This window comes from Panthera uncia, chromosome D4, assembly GCF_023721935.1.
Source record: "Panthera uncia isolate 11264 chromosome D4, Puncia_PCG_1.0, whole genome shotgun sequence".
NCBI classification, from domain to species: Eukaryota; Metazoa; Chordata; class Mammalia; order Carnivora; family Felidae; genus Panthera; species Panthera uncia.
The window spans coordinates 84,728,374-84,746,912 of NC_064807.1; the positions used below are offsets into that span (position 1 = coordinate 84,728,374).

At 45.0% G+C, this 18,539-nt stretch overlaps 1 protein-coding gene and 1 pseudogene across 2 annotated transcripts in view; one reads left to right on the forward strand and one right to left on the reverse strand.

The window, feature by feature from the left end:
• Positions 1-2,697: 2,697 nt before the first annotated feature.
• The window catches only part of GLE1 (GLE1 RNA export mediator), a 31,773-nt gene continuing 15,931 nt past the window's right edge, over positions 2,698-18,539 (forward strand). For both annotated transcript variants that reach the window (XM_049629698.1, XM_049629692.1), the window contains exons 1-6: positions 2,698-2,959; positions 8,516-8,737; positions 11,602-11,712; positions 16,990-17,138; positions 17,371-17,431; positions 17,626-17,880. In XM_049629698.1, coding sequence (XP_049485655.1) covers positions 2,861-2,959; positions 8,516-8,737; positions 11,602-11,712; positions 16,990-17,138; positions 17,371-17,431; positions 17,626-17,880 — 897 coding nt within the window. In that variant the 5' untranslated portion in view covers positions 2,698-2,860. The remainder of the gene's footprint in view (positions 2,960-8,515; positions 8,738-11,601; positions 11,713-16,989; positions 17,139-17,370; positions 17,432-17,625; positions 17,881-18,539) is intronic.
• On the reverse strand, positions 12,854-13,185 carry LOC125921997 (60S ribosomal protein L37a-like; annotated as a pseudogene).

Genomic DNA, 18,539 nt, shown 5'->3' on the forward strand with positions numbered 1-18,539 from the left:
TACTATTTTAAAAATGATAGTTGGGCTTTTTTTTTTAAAGATCTTATTTACTTATTTTAAGGTCTTATTTTTAAGTAATCTCTACACCCAACGTGGGGCTCGAACTTACAACCCCAAGATCAAGAGCTGCATGCTTAACTACTGAGCCAGACAGGCGCCCCTGTTAGTTGGTTTCTTTTAAAATTTTTTTTTTTAACGTTTATTTATTTTTGAGACAGAGAGAGACAGAGCATGAACGGGGGAGGGTCAGAGAGAGGGAGACACAGAATCTGAAACAGGCTCCAGGCTCTGAGCTGTCAGCACAGAGCCCGACGCGGGGCTCGAACTCACGGACCGTGAGATCATGACCTGAGCCGAAGTCGGACGCTTAACCCACTGAGCCACCCAGGCGCCCCATGTTAGTTGGTTTCTGAATGATAAGATGATGGGCTATTTCTGTGCTCTTCCCATTTCCCTATATTTAAAAGAAAGAACAACATATTGTTTAGAGAGGTGAACAAATGGGGTGCTGTGCTGAATCCCAACCTCTCTGTTTTAGCTGGTATTTGCCATCCGGGCGATGGCAGTCTTGTTCTGTCTACTCTAACTCAAGGACAAAACTCCAGAGACTTCCCCTATGTCCACAAAGGCAATGGGCCCCACATAGGCATCCAGCTTCCGGAAACCTCCTTCCCCCTGAAATTCTGGGGACATTTGTAGTTTCCAGTTTTTCATTTTGCCAAGGGAGATCACTGCAAAAACAAGCATCAGCTACCACTGCCACAAAAAGCCTGTTTTCATAGCCTTCATGATCAACGGACTTGAACTTACAGCATATGAAAGAGCTTCCCAAGGTGCACCTGGGTGGCTCAGTCAGTTGAACGTCTGATTCAACTCAGGGCTCAGGTCATGATCTCGAGATTTGTGGGTTCAAGCCCCACATCAAGCTGGCTGCTGTCAGCCTGTCAGGGCAGAGCCTGGTTCAGATCCTCTGTCCCCTCACTTTGCCCCTCCCCTGCTTGCTCTCTCAAAAAAAAAAAAAAAAAAAAAAAAAAGACCTTCCCCAGGAAAGGGAAGTTGGCAAACTTACACCAATGTGGTACATATCTGTATAACTCATTTGTATTTTTGCCAAACCAATGAAAACCTCATGCAGGGCACTGCTATTTACCACGCTAGTGGGAAACACCTCTGTTGGAGTCTATTGCTAGACTCTCAGCAATGTTGTATTTTTCTTTGTAAAGCTTTTTTTGTTTTGTTTTTTGTTTGTTTTTTAAGAGGGGCAGAGGGATAGAGAGAATCCCAAGCAGGCTCCAGACCATGGAGCCAAACACAAGGCTCAGTCCCACAACCCTGGGATCATGACCTGAGCCAAAATCAAGAGCCAGGTACTCAACCAACTGAGTTACACAGGCGCCCCATGTAAAGTAATTTATTGCAAACAGTACAGAGAGTTTGTAAAAAAAAAAAAAAAAAAAAAAAAAGATAATAAAAAATTTAAATGTTTATATTATTTTCTACCTCAAACAGATCCGAAAATTCATCCTTTTAAGGTGTGTAATTCAGTCGTTTTCAGTATATTCACAAAGCTGTGCAGCCATAAACTTTATCCAGTTCTAGGATAGAGAACTGGATGGCTAGGTTGGCTCAGTCTAGGTGGCTCAGTCGGCTGGGCGTCCGACTTCGGCTCAGGTCACGATCTCGCGGTCCGTGAGTTCGAGCCCCGCGGCGGGCTCTAGACTGATGGCTCAGAGCCTGGAGCCTGCTTCCGATTCTATGTCTCCCTCTCTCTCTGCCCCTCCCCCGTTCATGCTCTGTCTCTCTCTGTCTCAAAAAAAAAAAAAAGTTAATAAAAAAAAAAAAAACAACTTTATCCAGTTCTAGACCATTTTCTTTTTTTCTTTTTTTTTTTTTTTTAATTTACTTTTGGGACAGAGAGAGACAGAGCATGAACGGGGGAGGGGCAGAGAGAGAGGGAGACACAGAATCGGAAACAGGCTCCGAGCCATCAGCCCAGAGCCCGACGCGGGGCTCGAACTCACAGACCGCGAGATCGTGACCTGGCTGAAGTCGGAAGCTTAACCGACTGCGCCACCCAGGCGCCCCTAGACCATTTTCATCAACACAAAATGAAGCCCATAGGCGTTAGTAGCCACTCCCCCTCCCGCCTCCGCACAGCCCCTGGGAGCAACAAAGTCTCCAAGGCTATGTTAACAAAAATGAAATCCAAAAATACTCTGGCCAGTCCTTTCACTTAGAATAATGTTTTCCAAGATTTATCCATGTAGTAGCACGCATTTGTATTCTATTTTATGGCCAAATAATACTCCCTTGTATGAATACACCCTATTTGATTTACTCACCAGTTAGTGGACATTTGTGTTTCTAACTTTTAGCTATTACGAATAATGCTGCTACGAACATTCTACGAATTTCTGGGATGCACATTTCAATTTCTCTTGGTATATACATTCTTAGAAGTAGGATTGCTGGGTCGGTGGTAAGGCTACCCTTTTGGGCAACTGCCACACTGCCCAGGAGCTGCCCCATTTTAGAGCCCATCAGTAATGGTCCAATTTCTCCACATCCTCATCAACACATACTGGGCTTTCTGCAATCCGCAGTCTCCAGCCGCCTTCAGAAGCCCCGGTTCCCAGATCCAAGCAAGGGAGCCTTAGGGACCAAACCCTGCCGGCGCAAGCGCGCTGGCTACCAGGCCCGGCGCCGGAGGCGGGGCCATGAAGCCGTTAGGGGCGGGGGTTGCCCTGCGTGGCTGCGTGCGCGCCCCGGAAGCGGAATCGAGGGCCCGTTTCCGGGCGGCTGATTCGAGGACTTGTTTTGTCCCAAGCGGAGCCTCTGAAGAGCTCCCTCAGGGCCGGCCATGCCGTCCGAGGGTCGCTGCTGGGAGACCCTGCAGGCGCTGCGCAGTTCCGACAAAGGTCGCCTCTGCTACCACCGCGACTGGCTGCTGCGGGGCGAGGTGAGGGGGGCCCCGGAGTGGGCGGTGCCCTTCCGGCTGCTCGCGGTGGTACCCTGCTGTTCCCTAGCCCCTGGCTTGGCCGGCGCTGTGAACACGTGCGTTCTTTCTAACAACCCGCATTAGTTTCTCGACTCTTGTGTGTGCATCACCCCGTCCTAGAGTTTCTGCCCTCTCCTGCCTATTCTAGCCTTTCAGCGAGCTCCATAATTTCGGAGGTGCTCTTCTCTCTAAAGGCTTCGTTGCCACCCCCAGCTATGCTGTCGTCAACGCAACCCTTTCAGGGTCAGGTGATTTACCGCAGGTCTCTTGTGCTGCGAGGTCCGTAGTTAGCGGTGAACGATTAATAGGGCCCAACCTGCTGAAAGGACCAAAATCTTAGATTGACGTTGGGCGGACTTGGAAAGTTGAATGGGGGCGTGTTCGCTATCGAGGATTTGCAAAGCCATATACTTGACCACAGGAATGTAGGGGTGTAGACAGATTAAGGCATAGACACTACCCGAGTTGCTGGTAATTACAGATAGGATGCTGTCTTGTCTCTTTAGACTTACATGGGAAACCATTCTAATTTTTTTTTTTTAGCATTTATTTATTTTTGAGACAGAGAGAGACAGAGCATGAACAGGGGAGGGGCAGAGAGAGAGGGAGACACAGAATCGGAAACAGGCTCCAGGCTCTGAGCAGTCAGCACAGAGCCCACGCGGGGCTCGAACTCACATACCGCGAGATCATGACCTGAGCGAAGTCGGAGGCTTAATCGACTGAGCCACCCACGCGCCCCGTGGGAACCCATTCTAAAAGCGTTTCCCTATCTTTTATATCTCTGACAATTTTAGGGAATACAGACCATACGTACAGACATGGGTCTGGCTGGTGTAGACTCACGTTTTGCATTTCTGGCAGGAATGCCTGAGAAATGTCGCTGTGCTGTGTCAGTCATATCGGGAAGCACGCATATACTGCAAACTCTCCCAGCACTGGCGATGCTAACCTTGATCACCTGCTCACATTGTTATCTGCCAGATAGCTGCACTTAGAATTCATGGATTTTCCTTTTGAGGTTGATGAGTGTCTTGTGGGGAGGTAATCCAAGATTGCGTCGAGGTTTCCTTGTCAAACCTCCATCGTTGGCATTCGCCATTTCTGCCTGAATCAGTCGCTCTCGGGAGGTACTCGAATGGCATTTCCTGAATGTCAGCCACTCCTTCTATGTTTGCCAGTTCCTGTAAGGAAGAGCTTTCTTTTCTCCCGTTTAATTAATTGGTTGTATCATGCCGTACTCATGGGTTACTGTTTTGTGAGTTGTAACCCATTACTTGTAAAGCTGGTGTGTGAGTATTTCCATTCTGTGGGAAGTGCGACTTCGGGATAAACTCTGAGAGTTGAGGTCGTTGGGTCAAAGCCAAACGTAGATGTCTCCCCACCCCCCACAACGGATGCATCAAATTGCCTTCCAGTCGGCAATGCATGATCTTGCCTTTTTGCCCGTGGCCTCATCAACAGAATTGTATTATTATACTTCTAAATTTTGCTTGTCTAATAGGTAAGAATGAGATCTCGGTATGGTTTTGCAATGCCTTTCTCTTCTTATTGAGAGCGAACATTTTTTTTTTCATATATTCAAGAGCCAATTTTATAGCATTCTATTTTATTTTATTTTTTTTTACATTTCTTTATTTTTGAGGCAGATACAGAGCATGAACGGGGGAGGGTCAGAGAGAGAGGGAGACACAGAATCCGAAACAGGCTCCAGGCTCTGAGCGGTCAGCACAGAGCCCGACGCGGGGCTTGAACTCACGGACCGCAAGATCATGACCTGAGCTGAAGTCGGCCGCTTAACCGACTGAGCCACCCAGGCGCCCCCATATAGCATTCTATTTTTTAAGTAGGCTTCCAGTGTGGGGCTGGAACTCACGACCCCATTGTCAAGAGTTGCACACTCTACCAACTGAGCCAGCCAGGTGCCCCTCGAGCCAGTTTTATATATTTGTGAATTGACAGTTTATGTCTTTTGCTATTGGTATTTTTCTTTTTCTTTTCTTTTTCTTTTACTTTTTTTAAATGTTTATTTTTGAGAGAGAGCGCGCGCGTGTGCATGCACACAAATGGGGGAGGGGCAGAGAGAGAGGAAGACCCAGAATCGGAAGCAGGCTCCAGGCTCCGAGCTGTCAGCACACAGCCCGACGTGGAGCTTGAGCCCCCAAACCTCGGGATCATGACCTGAGCTGAAGTTGGACGCGTAACCCACTGAGCCACCCAGGTGCCACGCTATTTGTATTTTTCTTTTGGGTTTTTCTTTCCCCCCTGATTTTACAAGTTCTTTATGTATTAAGGATAACCGTAGCCCTTTATCTGTGACATGTATTGCATATATTTTTTCTAGTTTGTCAGTTGGAATTTTTTCTGTTTATGTTTTTTTTTTTCTTTTAATTTGTATTTTAAATAGGCTCCACGCCCAATGTGGGGCTTGAACTCATGAGTCTTGAGATCAAGAGTCGCATGGTGTACTGACTGAGCCAGCCAGGCACCCCTGTTTATGGTGTTTTGGGTATGTGTGGTTTTATTTTTTACATTTGAATCTTTGGCCCTGGAATATATTTTGGTGTAAGGAATGAGGGAAAAAAAAGGTGTGGCTCAACATTATTTCTATTATGTCTTGAAAATGAGTTTCATTACTTTATAAAATGTGCATATAACCTGTTTGCTTCTGTGTCCAGATTCTTCTCCACGGGTTGAATATCTGTTTATTGCACGTGGGATGTGTACCTACAATCTAGATCAGTCTTTCTCAACCGCAGCGTTACGGATATTTGGGGCTAGGCCAGATACTTCTGTGTTATGAGGGGCTGCGTTGTAGGATGCTTGCATTGCATTGTAGGATGTCTTGCATTGTAGGATGCTTAACAGCATTCCTGGCCTCCACCCACTAGATGCCAATAGCACCCTCCCAGTTGTGACAACAAAAAATGTTTCTGGACATTGCTAGCTATGCCCTGGGGGATAAAATTGATCCTGCTGTAAAACCACTGACCTAGGTAAAATAAATAACTTGCAGTTTCTGAGTAGTTTTCATGTGCCAGGTATTGTTCTCAGCCCTTTATAGCTGTCATTCATTTATTCCTTCCCAAATCTTTTGAGGTGGATCCTTTATGATTCCATTTTAGAAGTAACTTGCCCATAGTTGTACAGGTGAGTGGAATGCAGGGATGGAATTCAGATTAAGAAAGGCAGGTTCCAAACTCAGTCCTCTTGGTCACTATCATACCGTGTCTCCATGTTTCCTGGTAATATCTTCCTGACATGGAGTAAACTTTGCCAGAATGGCTGTATATTTTAACTGTAGTTAAATGGCATAAGCTGCTCTGGTTTAAAGTGCTGTATGCCAGGGCCAGCTGGCTGGCTCAGTCTGTTGGCTCTGTCCAACTTCGGGTCGGGTCATGATCTCACGGTCCGAGAGTTCGGGCTCTGCATTGGGCCCGCTCCTGTCAGCACGGAGCCTGCTTTAGATCCATTGTCCCCTTCTCTCTCTGTGCCTCCCGCCTCGTGCTGTATGCCATATATACAGAGATAATGATTAACTGGTAGGGTTGAGGGACGCTTGGGTGGCTCAGTCGGTTGGGCCTCCCGACTCTTGGTTTCGGCTCAGGTCATGATCTCAGTGATCTCATGGTTCAAGATTGAGCCCCGAACTCTGCGTTGGGATCCCTGACAGGCTTTGCACTGGCAGCATGGAGCCTGCTTAGGATTTTCTCTCCTTTCTCTGCCCCATCCCCACTCACGCTTGCTCTCTCTCTCTCTCTCTCTAAATAAACAAACAAACAAACAAACAAACATAAATCATAAAAAAAACCCACCACAACTGGTAGAGATGTCCACACACAACTGGTAAGAATGTCTAGAACTTGTTTTATAGTGTTTCTGTTTTAAATCTCATTTGCTTTAAGCCATTGGCTTTTACATCAGTGACCCCTTTTCTATGCCTATTTTTATATGCTATATTCAGTTTAAAAATTATGTTCATTTAAAAATGAAACCTAGAGGGACAAGTGGGTGGCTCAGTTGATTAAGTGTCTGACTCGATCTCAGCTCAGGTCTTGATCTCAAGGTCATGAGTTCAAGCCCTGTGTTGGGTTCCACATTGAGTGTGACAAACAAACAAACAAACAAATAAATAAAATTGAATCTAGAAAATTAGAACAAGGAGAAATATGTCTCATTACCCAAGCACAACCTCTAGAATATTTCCTTAATGTCTAATAGTGTATTAGCATTTGTTTTTATTTTTATATAATTGTAGATATTTATTTATACCCTTTTTTTTTTTTTCACTTAAAATTGAATCTCAGGGGAAGGGGAAATGGAGGATCATGAAAAGACACAAACTTAGTTACAAGTACTGGAGATGTAATGTACAATGTAGTTATAGCTCACACTGCTGTGATATACAGGAAGTTAAGAGTAAATCCTAAGAGTTCTCATCACAAGGAGAAAGTTTTTTTACCTTTTTTGTTCTTTCTTTCTATTGTATCTATAGTAGAAGATGGATGTTAGCTGAACCTGCTATAGTAATCATTTGAAATATATGTAAATCAACCGATCATACTGTCACTTTAAATTTATACAGTGATATATGTCAATTATTTTTCAATGACTGGAAAAATATTGAATCTTAAGTATGGTGTTAAATAGGATTCAGAATCTGTACTTTAAATTTTTTTTAAGTTATTATTATTTTTTAATTTATTTGAGAGAGAGAGAGCACACACAAGCAGAGGAGGGGCAGAGAGAAGGAGAGCCAGAATCCCAAGTAGGCTCCACACCATCTGCACAGAGCCTGATGTGGGGCTCGAACCCATGAACCACGAGATTATGACCTGAGCCGAGATCAAGAGTCAGATGCTTAACCAACTGTGCCACCCAAGCTCCCCACAATCCATGCTTTTAAATGACCGATATCCCACTGATTGTGTATACTGTAGTTTACTTCAAAATTCCTCGTCTCCTTTTCCATTCTGATGTTTTAAATTGCTTTCAGATATGCTTTATTGACCATCTTTGTGCATCATTCCTTTTTCTGTGGTTAGAGTTATTTAGTCTGATATTCTAAAAGGATAGGAGTCATGGGGCTCCTGGGTGGCTCAGTCCGTTAAGTGGCCGACTCTAGCTCAGGTCATGATCTCACAGTTCATGAGTTCGAGCCCCGTGTTGGGCTGTGTGCTGACAGCTCAGAGCCTGGAGCCTGCTTCGGATTCTGTGTCTCCTTCTCCCTCTTCTCCTTCCCCACTCGTGCTCTGTCTCTTTCTCTCTTGCTCAAAAATAAATAACTTAAAAAAAAAAAAAAAAAGGATAGGAGTTGGTCATTATCAAGAAACTACTTTCTCTTCATCTCTAATTGTTAGTACAGTTAGTTTGGGTCTTTGTATGTATGTATGTATGTATGTATTTAGGCCTTAGAGTTTTCAGTGAGGCAGGTAATGGATTATAAGGACAAAATTATTTTTGATTGCTTAGATCAGTTAACATGCAAGTTGGGCCTCACCCTCTTCTTTTCTCTAGGATGTTTTGGAAGAATGTAGGTCTGTTCCCAAGCTCTCTTCCTACTCCGGATGGGTGGTAGACCATGTCTTACCCCACATGCAAGAGAATCAACCATCCTCTGAGACTTCAGAATCCTCCAGATCCACTTCAGACCTTGAACAACCTTCCTGTGTTCCCAAATCTCCCGTCAGAACCCCTGCCTTCTCACCAGTTTCCTCAGCAACAGCAGATGGAGCCGAGGTAAGGTTTGTGATTAGCTTAAGATCGGAGGCAGTGGTGGCTGAGAAGTTGAAGTATTTAAGAGGCCCCTGACTGGCTCATGTGGGGGAGCATGCGATTCTTGCTCTCTGAGTCATGAGTTGGGGCCCCACATTGGGTGTAGAGATTACTCAAAAATAAAAATCTTGGGGCACCTGGGTGACTCAGTTGGTTAAGCGTCTAACTCTTGATTTCAGCCCAGATCATGATCTCAGGGTTGTGAGGTTGAGCCCCACGTTGGGTTCTGCACTGACAGCATGGAGCCTGCTTGCGATTCTTTCTCTCCCCCTCTCTCTGCCCCTCCCCTGCACACATGCACACACTCTCTCTCAAAATAAATTTAAAAAATTAAAAAACTTAAAAATAAATAAAAATCTTAAAAATAAAAAAAGTAGGGGCACCTGGGTGGCTCAGTCGGTTAAGCGTCCGACTTTAGCTCGGGTCACGATCTCGCGGTCCGTGAGTTCGAGCCCCGCGTTGGGCTCTGTGCTGACAGCTCAGAGCCTGGAGCCTGTTTCGGATTCTGTGTCTCCCTCTCTCTGACCCTCCCCTATTCATGCTCTGTCTCTCCCTGTCTCAAAAATAAATAAAATGTTAAAAAAATAAATAAATAAAAATAAATAAAAATTTAAAAAAGTTGAAGTGTTTAAGATTGTGATACGACAGTGACCTTACTCTGGGAAAAATAATGGTGGCTCCTTCTTGTAGATGTTTTAAGGATTCCATTTACTACACCACAGCGTTCCCTTTATGAAGAGGGGGGAGAGAGATTCCCTTCTATTCTTAGTACCAGTGATAGTAATGAATTTCCTCAGCAATTGGATTGTTTTTTTCTCACGAATATTGCATGCATTTGACTCATGAGGTCTCCCTTTTTGGTTGGCTGTTGGAGGCTTACAGTGAAATTTAGACCTGCTGTCTAGATGTACCTTATCATTAGTTCTTTAAAAAAAAAAAAAAAAAAAAATTGTGATTTGTGGGAAAAAAATGCATTTTTACTCTTTTTTACTCTGTTTTGTCCCTGCCTTTGCTTGTTTCTCTTCCTTAAAAGCAGTTAAATTGTTACTGGTGGAGTTCCATTCTTCCTTTCTCTTTTTTGGGGCCTGGGGAGTAATCCTTCCAGAAGTAGTTCATCTGCATACAAATATAAAGGAACACACTGTATGATTCCGTCCATTTAACATTCATGAAATAAGAGTGTTCTAGAGAACACATTAGGGGTATGGAGGTAGGTGTGGCATAGGACGCCTGTGGTGACAGGGCGGTTCCGTACCGTGATTATGATGGCAGTTATGCAAATCTGTGCATGAGATAAACTTGCATGGAACGATACACATACACAACTGAATTCCTGCACAACTGGCGAAATCTGAAGAAGTTCTGTGGCTTGTACCAACATCAGTTTACTGTTCTTGATATTTTACTGTATTTATGGCTGTTACTATTGGGGGGGTACTGAGTGAAGAGTGCACCAGCCTCTCTCTACCAATTTTAACAACTTCTGTGAATTAGAATTATTTTAATTATTTTTTTATAGAGTTAAAAAACACTTTTTTTTTTTTTAATTTCTATGAGTGCTTCTCAGTTCCAGTCATGGCAGTGCTGTGACATGTCCACAGGCAGTCATCTTTCCCTCCCCAGGGCTCAGTCGTTTCATCTGTAAACCTGGTACTGGGCCAAATTGCTGATGTCCTCTCCAGAGAGAGAATTCCATCATTCTTGAGGTGTTTGTTTGTTTTGTGTTTTTAATTTTTTAATGTTTGTTTATTTTTGAGAGACAGAGACAGAGCATGAGTGGGGGAGGGGCAGAGCGAGGGAGACACAGAATCCGAAGCTGGCTCCAGGCTCCAAGACGTCAGCGCAGAGCCGGACGTGGAGCTCGAACTCACGAACCGTGAGATCATGACCTGAGCTGAGGTCAGACGTTTAACCAACTGAGCCACCCAGGCGCCCCTCATTCTTGAGGTTTAAATAAAATTTTAGATGGCTTTATATAATGAATTATTGTGTCATTTAGGAATTTTTGGGGGTTGGAGAGAAACCCAGTTCAAACTAGCTTAAGCAAAACGGAAGAGAAAAAGGAATTAATTAGCTCACATGACTAGTAAGTGTGTGAATGCATATAGAATCGGTTAGATCCAGGCAATATACTTTCTGCTTCTCTCTGCTTTACGTTATTTTTGACCTGATCCAATGACCCACATACAGGGCTTTGCCTGTCCCCTCAATTCTGCTTAACTCTTCTTGGTTCCATCCTTCTTATAGACTCCATGTGGCAAGATGGCCATTAGTGACCGTAGACACACATCTTCTTAGATTAGCATCCTCAGAGGTAGAAAGCCTTCCCAGATAACTCCATCAGAAAAATTCAGAGATGGAGTCTGGCCTAGCTTGGCACAGGGGGATAGAGTACTTTGATCGGTAGGCTGGTCACACAATTACCCCTTAAAGGAGGGTGGAACAACTGGGGACGTGGGTTGGGATGGCTCCATTCAAACCACCCCAGCACACATTAACTCTTACCAGAAGAATGGGGAACAATTTGCCGGGCAGATCAGAACAAGCAAGCCAAAAAACAAAGCAAACTAAAACTGTGCAGAGAAATAACCCATCTATTGGTTTGTATATTATTATATAAACGTAATTTATAGTATTATTCCCTTTACAATGGAAAACAATGAGAACAAGATCAATATCATGACAAGCACACTGGTTCTAACCTAAATTGTCTTGTTGTTGTTCTTCTGGGTGGTTGTTCATAGGTAGGGATGTGGTTTTCATGTAGAAAGGGTAGCATCAACTTTACCATCTTAAATGCTTAATTTTTTCATTTTCTGTCTGTATAGGACAAATGTGAGTCCCAGCATGCAGAACCTATGGCACTTCAGTCCTCCCGGGGGATCAAAGTGGAAGGTTGCATCCGGATGTATGAGCTGGTGCACAGAATGAGAGGAAGAGTAAGTGTCCCATGAAGTAGGGTAGGCTTGACCCACGGCAGCCACATTTAAATACAGTTCTTCAGGCATTATGAGTGCCCACCTCGTGCTGATCATTGTGCCCCACATGCTAGTAGCTCCTGATTCACTTGGGGAGATAGTGTAACATAGCATTTGAGAGTGAGCTCTCTGGGGCACCTGGGTGGCTCCATCAATTAAGCATCCAACGTCAGCTTAGGTGAGGATCTCACAGTTTGTGGGTTTGAGCCCACATTGGGCTCTGTGCTGATAGCTTAGAGCCTGGAGCCCGCTTGAGATTCTCTCTCTCTCTCTCTCTCTCTCTCTCTCTCTCTCTCTCTCTGTCCCTCCATTCTGCATTCTGTCTGTCTGTCAAAAATGAATGAACATTAGGGGCGCCTGGGTGGCTCAGTCAGTTAAGTGGCCGACTTTGGCTGAGGTCATGATCTCGCGGTCCGTGAGTTCAAGCCCCACGTCAGGCTCTGTGCTGACAGCTCAGAGCCTGGAGCCTGTTTCGGATTCTGTGTCTCCCTCTCTCTGACCCTCCCCCGTTCATGCTCTGTCTCTCTCTGTCTCAAAAATAAATAAACATTAAAAAAAAAAAATTAAAAAAAAAAATGAATGAACATTAAAAAAAAAAAAAAAGTGAGCTCTCTGAAGGAAGATAGATCAGGTTCACATCCTAGCTCTTCTGTGTTGCATGTGACTTTGAGAAAATTACTTAGGCTCTCCTGGTTTCCATTTACTTCTCCAGAATTGGAAGATGATCTAGGGTTGTCAGATAAGGTTATACTGAGAAGATGGGTCTTAACAGCCTCTTGAAGAAAGGTTAATTCTGTTTTAATAATTTATTTGACTTTATTATTTTTTTCATGCTTTTCCAATAAAAACTAGAAGGATTTTAGGGTCGCCTGGGCGGCTCAGTTGGTTAAGAGTCCAACTCTTGATTTCATTCCGGGTCATGATCTCACGGTTTGTGAGTCCGAGCCCTGCACTGGGGGATTCTCTCTCTCTGCCTCTCCCCTGCTCGTGCTCTCGAAAAAATTAGAAGGACTTTAATTCTCAGGTCTTTTGAGAGAGCAAAACTAATGTAACACAAGTGAGAATATCTAATTAATGAGTTTAACAACAAACCAAAGTAATTTTGTTATGTAAACGAACCCATTTATTATAGGCTAGCTGTATTTCAGGTGGCGTAGCTTCTACGGCCTTTCACCTCCTTCAGTCTGATGGGAGACTCTGCCGTGACGGCAGAAGTGGCCGTGTGGCTCCGGCACCGCCGGCTGCCGTTTTCATGCAGGCACCGCAATGCCAGATCTTCACAGCTTGTCTTTTCATCTTGGTTTTGCCACAGAAGGAGCACGTATATTTGGCGGGCTGGCCTATTTCAGTCTTCTTCACCATTTTCCTGAGGGAAGCACCATAATGGCTCCCGTATTTATGGAGGATTCCAACCATCCTGGTGCCGTTAGCCATGTTGCCTCAAACTAAGCCTGAGCCCAGGGAGCTGACGTTATGATTTTGCAATTAGAAAGACAACGCATGGTTTTGTCAAAATTTCCACAGATCAAGTGAGTTTATAATGTGAAAGTCTTCTGGCATCTACCCTCGTTTGTTCATTCATTGAGTCAACACATAGTTACCGAGCACTTACGTGCTTATGGAGCGCTTAGACGCTATTCTCGGTCTAGATAAAACAGTGAGCAAAGCAGACGCGGATTCAGGCCCTCACAGAGCGTCTGTACTGGTGAGGAGAGATCGAAGTAAACAAGAGAAATAAGTAAAATGTAGGTAGAAGACTGTTTTACTCTGAGTGAAAGGGTCTGGTTGCTTCCTCTTGGGTGCTGGCAAGGTGGATGGTGAGGGATGCTCAGGTCCTGGCTAGGGGAGTCCTTTTCAGCTGAACACTTAATGCCCTTCATCTTCGGGAAAGTTTTCCCCTTTGATTACTTTCTCTTCCTCTCCATTGCCTTTTTTTTCTCTCGTTTTAGGAACTTTTATTAGTCAGATACTGGATCTCCTAGATTAATTCCCTATTTCTCTTATCCTTCCTCTCATTTTCCTTTTGTCTTTTTCTCTTTTCCAAGAGATTTAATTTTATCCTTCCATCGTTAATTGAAAAACTATGTACCTACCTATTTTTTAAATTATGTGTTTAGGGGCACCTGGGTGGCTCAGTCGGTTAAGCGTCCGACTTCGGCTCAGGTCATGATCTCACAGTTTGTGGGTTCGAGCCCCATGTCGGGCTCTGTGCTGACATCTCAGAGCCTGGAGCCTGCTTTGGATTCTGTGTCTCCCCCTCTCTCTGCTCTTCCCCCACTCATGCTCTGTCTCTCTCTCTCTCAGAAAGAAACGTTAAAAAAATTTTTTTTTAAATAAAATAAATTATATATTTGATTTTCATGGGCTTTTTCTTCTCCGTGTGTTCCTTTTTCAGAGCACTTAATTCTCATATCATACTAAAGTTTTTTTCAGATTTGTATTCCTTGAAATAATTTGTTTTCTCTAGATTCATTATTCTAGGGTATAGAATTTCCTCAAATATCTAACGATCTTTATTTACCAGTGGTTGGACCAAGGCTTCCAGGTGCGTTGTCAGGAACAAAATGATTACGATTTTGAACTTCCTAAGTGTCAGAATTCGTAGGGTATATGTTCTGGAATACCGGCCTCCACACTAGCTGATCCAGTTATCTCTGGATAATTTATTCATTTTCTTGTAGGGAAGAACTCTCTGTTTTTTGGCTGGGAGTTTGTATGCATGATTGTGTAATAAATCGCCCCCAAACTTGTGGCTTACAGCCACTACTGACATTTCATTCCTGTCCTTCGTGTTTCTGGAGGTCAACTTGCTCAACTAGGTAGTTCTCACTTGGGGTCTCTGTGGCTGCAGTGACAAGGTCTGGAATTCTTCCAGAGGCTTCCTCACTGACCTGTGTAGCTGTTGCAGTTACTTAGCTGGAACATCTGCCCTCTTCATGTGGCAGAGCTTCCTCCGCCTTCCTCGACCTTCCTAGCACAGAGGTCGGGTCCCAAGAGCAAGCATTGTAAGAGATACTGCCCGAGCTGCTAGCTGCGTGGCCTTTTCTAGCCTGGTCTCAGGAATCATGTAACATTATTTCTCTTTCCCACATTCTCTTAGCCAAGGCAGTCATGAGGGGCTGCTCAGGTTGAAGTGGAGGAGATGGGAGGATCAGAGAATGTGCAGATCTCTCTCTTTTTTTTAAGTTTATTTATTTATTTTGAGAAAGAGAGAGCATGCAAGCAGGGAGAGGGAGAGAGAGAAAATCCCAAGCAGGCACCACTCTGTCAGCATGGAGCCTGATGCGGGCTGGAACGCACTAACTGTCAGATCATGACCTGATCTGAGGTCAAGAGTCGGACGCTTCATTGATTGAGCCACCCACGTGCCCCTGTCCAGATCTCTTTTTAAGTCATTACACAGTACACAACAGCAAAAACAAATCCAGTACAGAATGGGCAAAAAACAGAGATACTTTACCAAAGGTACAAAGAAGCACATGAAAAGAGGTTTTCAGTGTTTATTTTGAGAGAGAGTGCAAGTTGGGGAGGAACAGAGAGAGAAGAGGACAGAGGATCCAAAGTGGGCTATGTGCTGACAGCAGACAGCTTGATGCGCAACTCATGAATCGTGAGATCGTGACCTGAGCCAAAGTCGGACACTTAACCGACTGAGCCACCCAGGCACCCCGAAAAGATGTTTTTAAAAAATCATTACAGCACACATGCCTGGCTACCGACTGTTCTCATCTCATGATTTGGGAGGATGCGGGGGGGGGGGGGGGGGGGGGGAGTGGGGGGGAGGGGCGGAGATTTGAGTTGACTGTTTCGTCTGAAAACATTCAGCTGATACCTCTGTTTTCAGCCCTGTGAACCCCACCTGGTTTTAGATCTGGCATTGCCCAGTCCTGAGCCTCTTTGAGATTCTGGTAGCTTGGTTCTCTCCCTGAGAGACGTAGTCTGCTTGTGTTTGCACGCACTCTCACGTTTGCTCAGCTCTGCTGTCAGTTCACACTCCTCCACAGAAATGTTGTGTTCCAGAAGCGTGGTGAAAATTTTTCCCTGCTGACAATCCCATGCACGTTCTGCTGTTGAGTCCTTTTTCCCTTCCCAACTCATATTTAAACGGAGTCTCGGAGGAGAGGTTATAGATGCTGTGTTCACTTTGCCTTCTTGCACTGGAAGCTTTAAAATAGAATAATGTTGGGGCGCCTGGGTGGCGCAGTCGGTTAAGCGTCCGACTTCAGCCAGGTCACGATCTCGCGGTCCGTGAGTTCGAGCCCCGCGTCAGGCTCTGGGCTGATGGCTCGGAGCCTGGAGCCTGTTTCCGATTCTGTGTCTCCCTCTCTCTCTGCCCCTCCCCCGTTCATGCTCTGTCTCTCTCTGTCCCAAAAATAAAAATAAAAAACGTTGAAAAAAAAAATTTTTTTAAAAAAAATAAAATAGAATAATGTGACATCCTAACAATGTATTTTGCCGTATCTTCATGCCAGTATATATAGCATCTTGTCCTCTTCAAAGGCTGCAGAGTGTTCTCTAGTCTGACCTCCTATAATATGTGTAGTCAATCCCCAGTTAATGTAAATTGTTTTAAATTTACTGCCATCATCGACAGGACTGCAGTGAGCATTCTTTGTTCATACATCTTTGCACACACGTTCAATATTTCCTTGGGATAAATTCTTAAAAATAAACCAGTGCCAAAGGATATATACCCTTTAAATTTTAGTGGTTAAAATGTCACATCACTCTTAAAAACCAGATGAGAATACTCTCATGAATAGTAAATGGAATACCTTTAGGAATCTAGGAAGGGGACTTTCCTAAGTGGAGGTGGGGGAGGAAATGTAGGCAGAGATGATAAGGTGAGGAAAGGAGTAGATAGGAATGTGTATAGCATGTTTATGGAATTAGAATGAGTATTTCTGTTGATTACTCTAAAATCAGAGTACACAGGATGGAGGCTTAAAAGCGCGGGGCTCTTTGACACCACGATGGTAAATTCCTGCCCATTCCCAGCTGATACTGGAGTGACATGAATCGCAAGGGGCAAATTGGGAGAGCTTTCCAAAACAGCCGGGTGTAAACATCCACTCAGAGAGGAGAGGCGACTTGAGCATGGTTTCTGCGAACTAAGCAGCTGGTTCCATGCCCTTGAGTATCTCTGATGGAATTAAGGACAGACGGGAGGATGTTCCGCACAGGTAAATGAGCAAGGTGCCGACAGAGCTGCAGAGAGCAGGTGCTGATTCTTTTCAGGAGGGCCTGAGGCAGTGGCAAGAGGAGCAGGAGAGGAAGGTGCGAGCCCTCTCTGAGATGGCATCTGAACAACTGAAGCGCTTTGATGAACGGAAGGAACTGAAACATCATAAAGAATTCCAGGACTTACGGGAAGTGATGGAGAAGAGGTGAGCGGGAACGTCCGTGTGCTCAGCCCGACCTCTGTCCCAGCATGAAACCCCAAGGGAAAGAGTTGACCTACTGAGGCTTTAAATATCGAAATAAAATAGCCAGTGAAGCTCATAACCTAGAAAAATGTCCAGCCTTGGGGAGGTGACCAAGGTGTCGCAAGGAGAGGGAGGCTTTTAGGAGAGGTAAGGTGAGACAGTTTCAGGAAGCATCCTGCCATTCTTCCTGCAGCTCCAGAGAAGCCCTGGGGCACCAAGAGAAGCTAAAAGCTGAGCATCGTCACAGAGCAAAGGTCAGAGCCTGGGAGAATTCTTGTGGGTGCGTCCTGGTGTGGCTCTAACCCGGGTCTTGCCTCCCTGTGACTCCCTTTACCTGCTGGGGGGAGGGGGGCCCATCTGTAAAATATGTAGCCCACACGGGGCTTGGGGAATGTAGAAACAGAAGGCCCGGCGCCCCTGGGAGGTAACCGGACGATCCCTCCTGCAGATTCTCAACCTGAAGCTGAGGGAGGCTGAGCAGCAGCGCCTGAAGCAGGTGGAGCAGGAGCGGCTGCGGAAGGAAGAGGGCCAGGTCCGCCTGCGGGGCCTCTATGGCCTGCAGGAGGAGGTGCTGCACCTCAGCCAGCAGCTGGACGCCTCTGAGCAGCATAAAGATGTGCTGAAGGTGGACCTGTCTGCCATCCGGACCCGGGGCAACCAACTGTGCGGCCTCGTCTCGGGGATCATCCGGGCCACTTCTGAGGTGAGCGAGCTTCGGAGCGACCTGGTCTTCTGGCTCGGAAATGGACAGTCTTAGTGCAGATTTGTTTTCTGATTTAAAAGGAGTGCCTGGAAAAAAAAAAATGCTTGCTTACTGTAGAAAATAGCAAGATCGTTTGTTAGAGATAATAATCACCATTAGCGTTTTCTCTTTCTTCCCTGACAGGGAGTGTGCATGTGGGGGGCTACCCTTACCCCAAAGTGGACTTTTATACATCCAGAGTTTCTTATCTTAGGTTCAACAAATAATTGTTTATTCTGATTGCAAAATACTTTAGTTCATTCAGTAATGTTTTGTTGAACACCTGGTGTGCTATGGTAAAAATTGAAACCTTACGACAATGTATATAGCTTTTTTCCAGTTAACATTGTATTTTGAACACATAATTACTACAATCACTAAAAATATTTTGATGTTTGTTTTTTGTTTTTTTAAAGAATGTTTGTAATGTTTATTTACTTTTAAGAGAGGCAGGGGGTGGGGGCAGAGAGAGAAGGAGACACAGAATCTGAAGCAGGCTCCAAGCTCCGAACGGTCAGCACAGAGCCCGATGCAGGGCCTGAACCCACTAACCGGGAGATCATGACCTGAGCCTAAGTCGGACGCTTAATCGACTGAGGCATCCGGGTGCCCCTGATGTT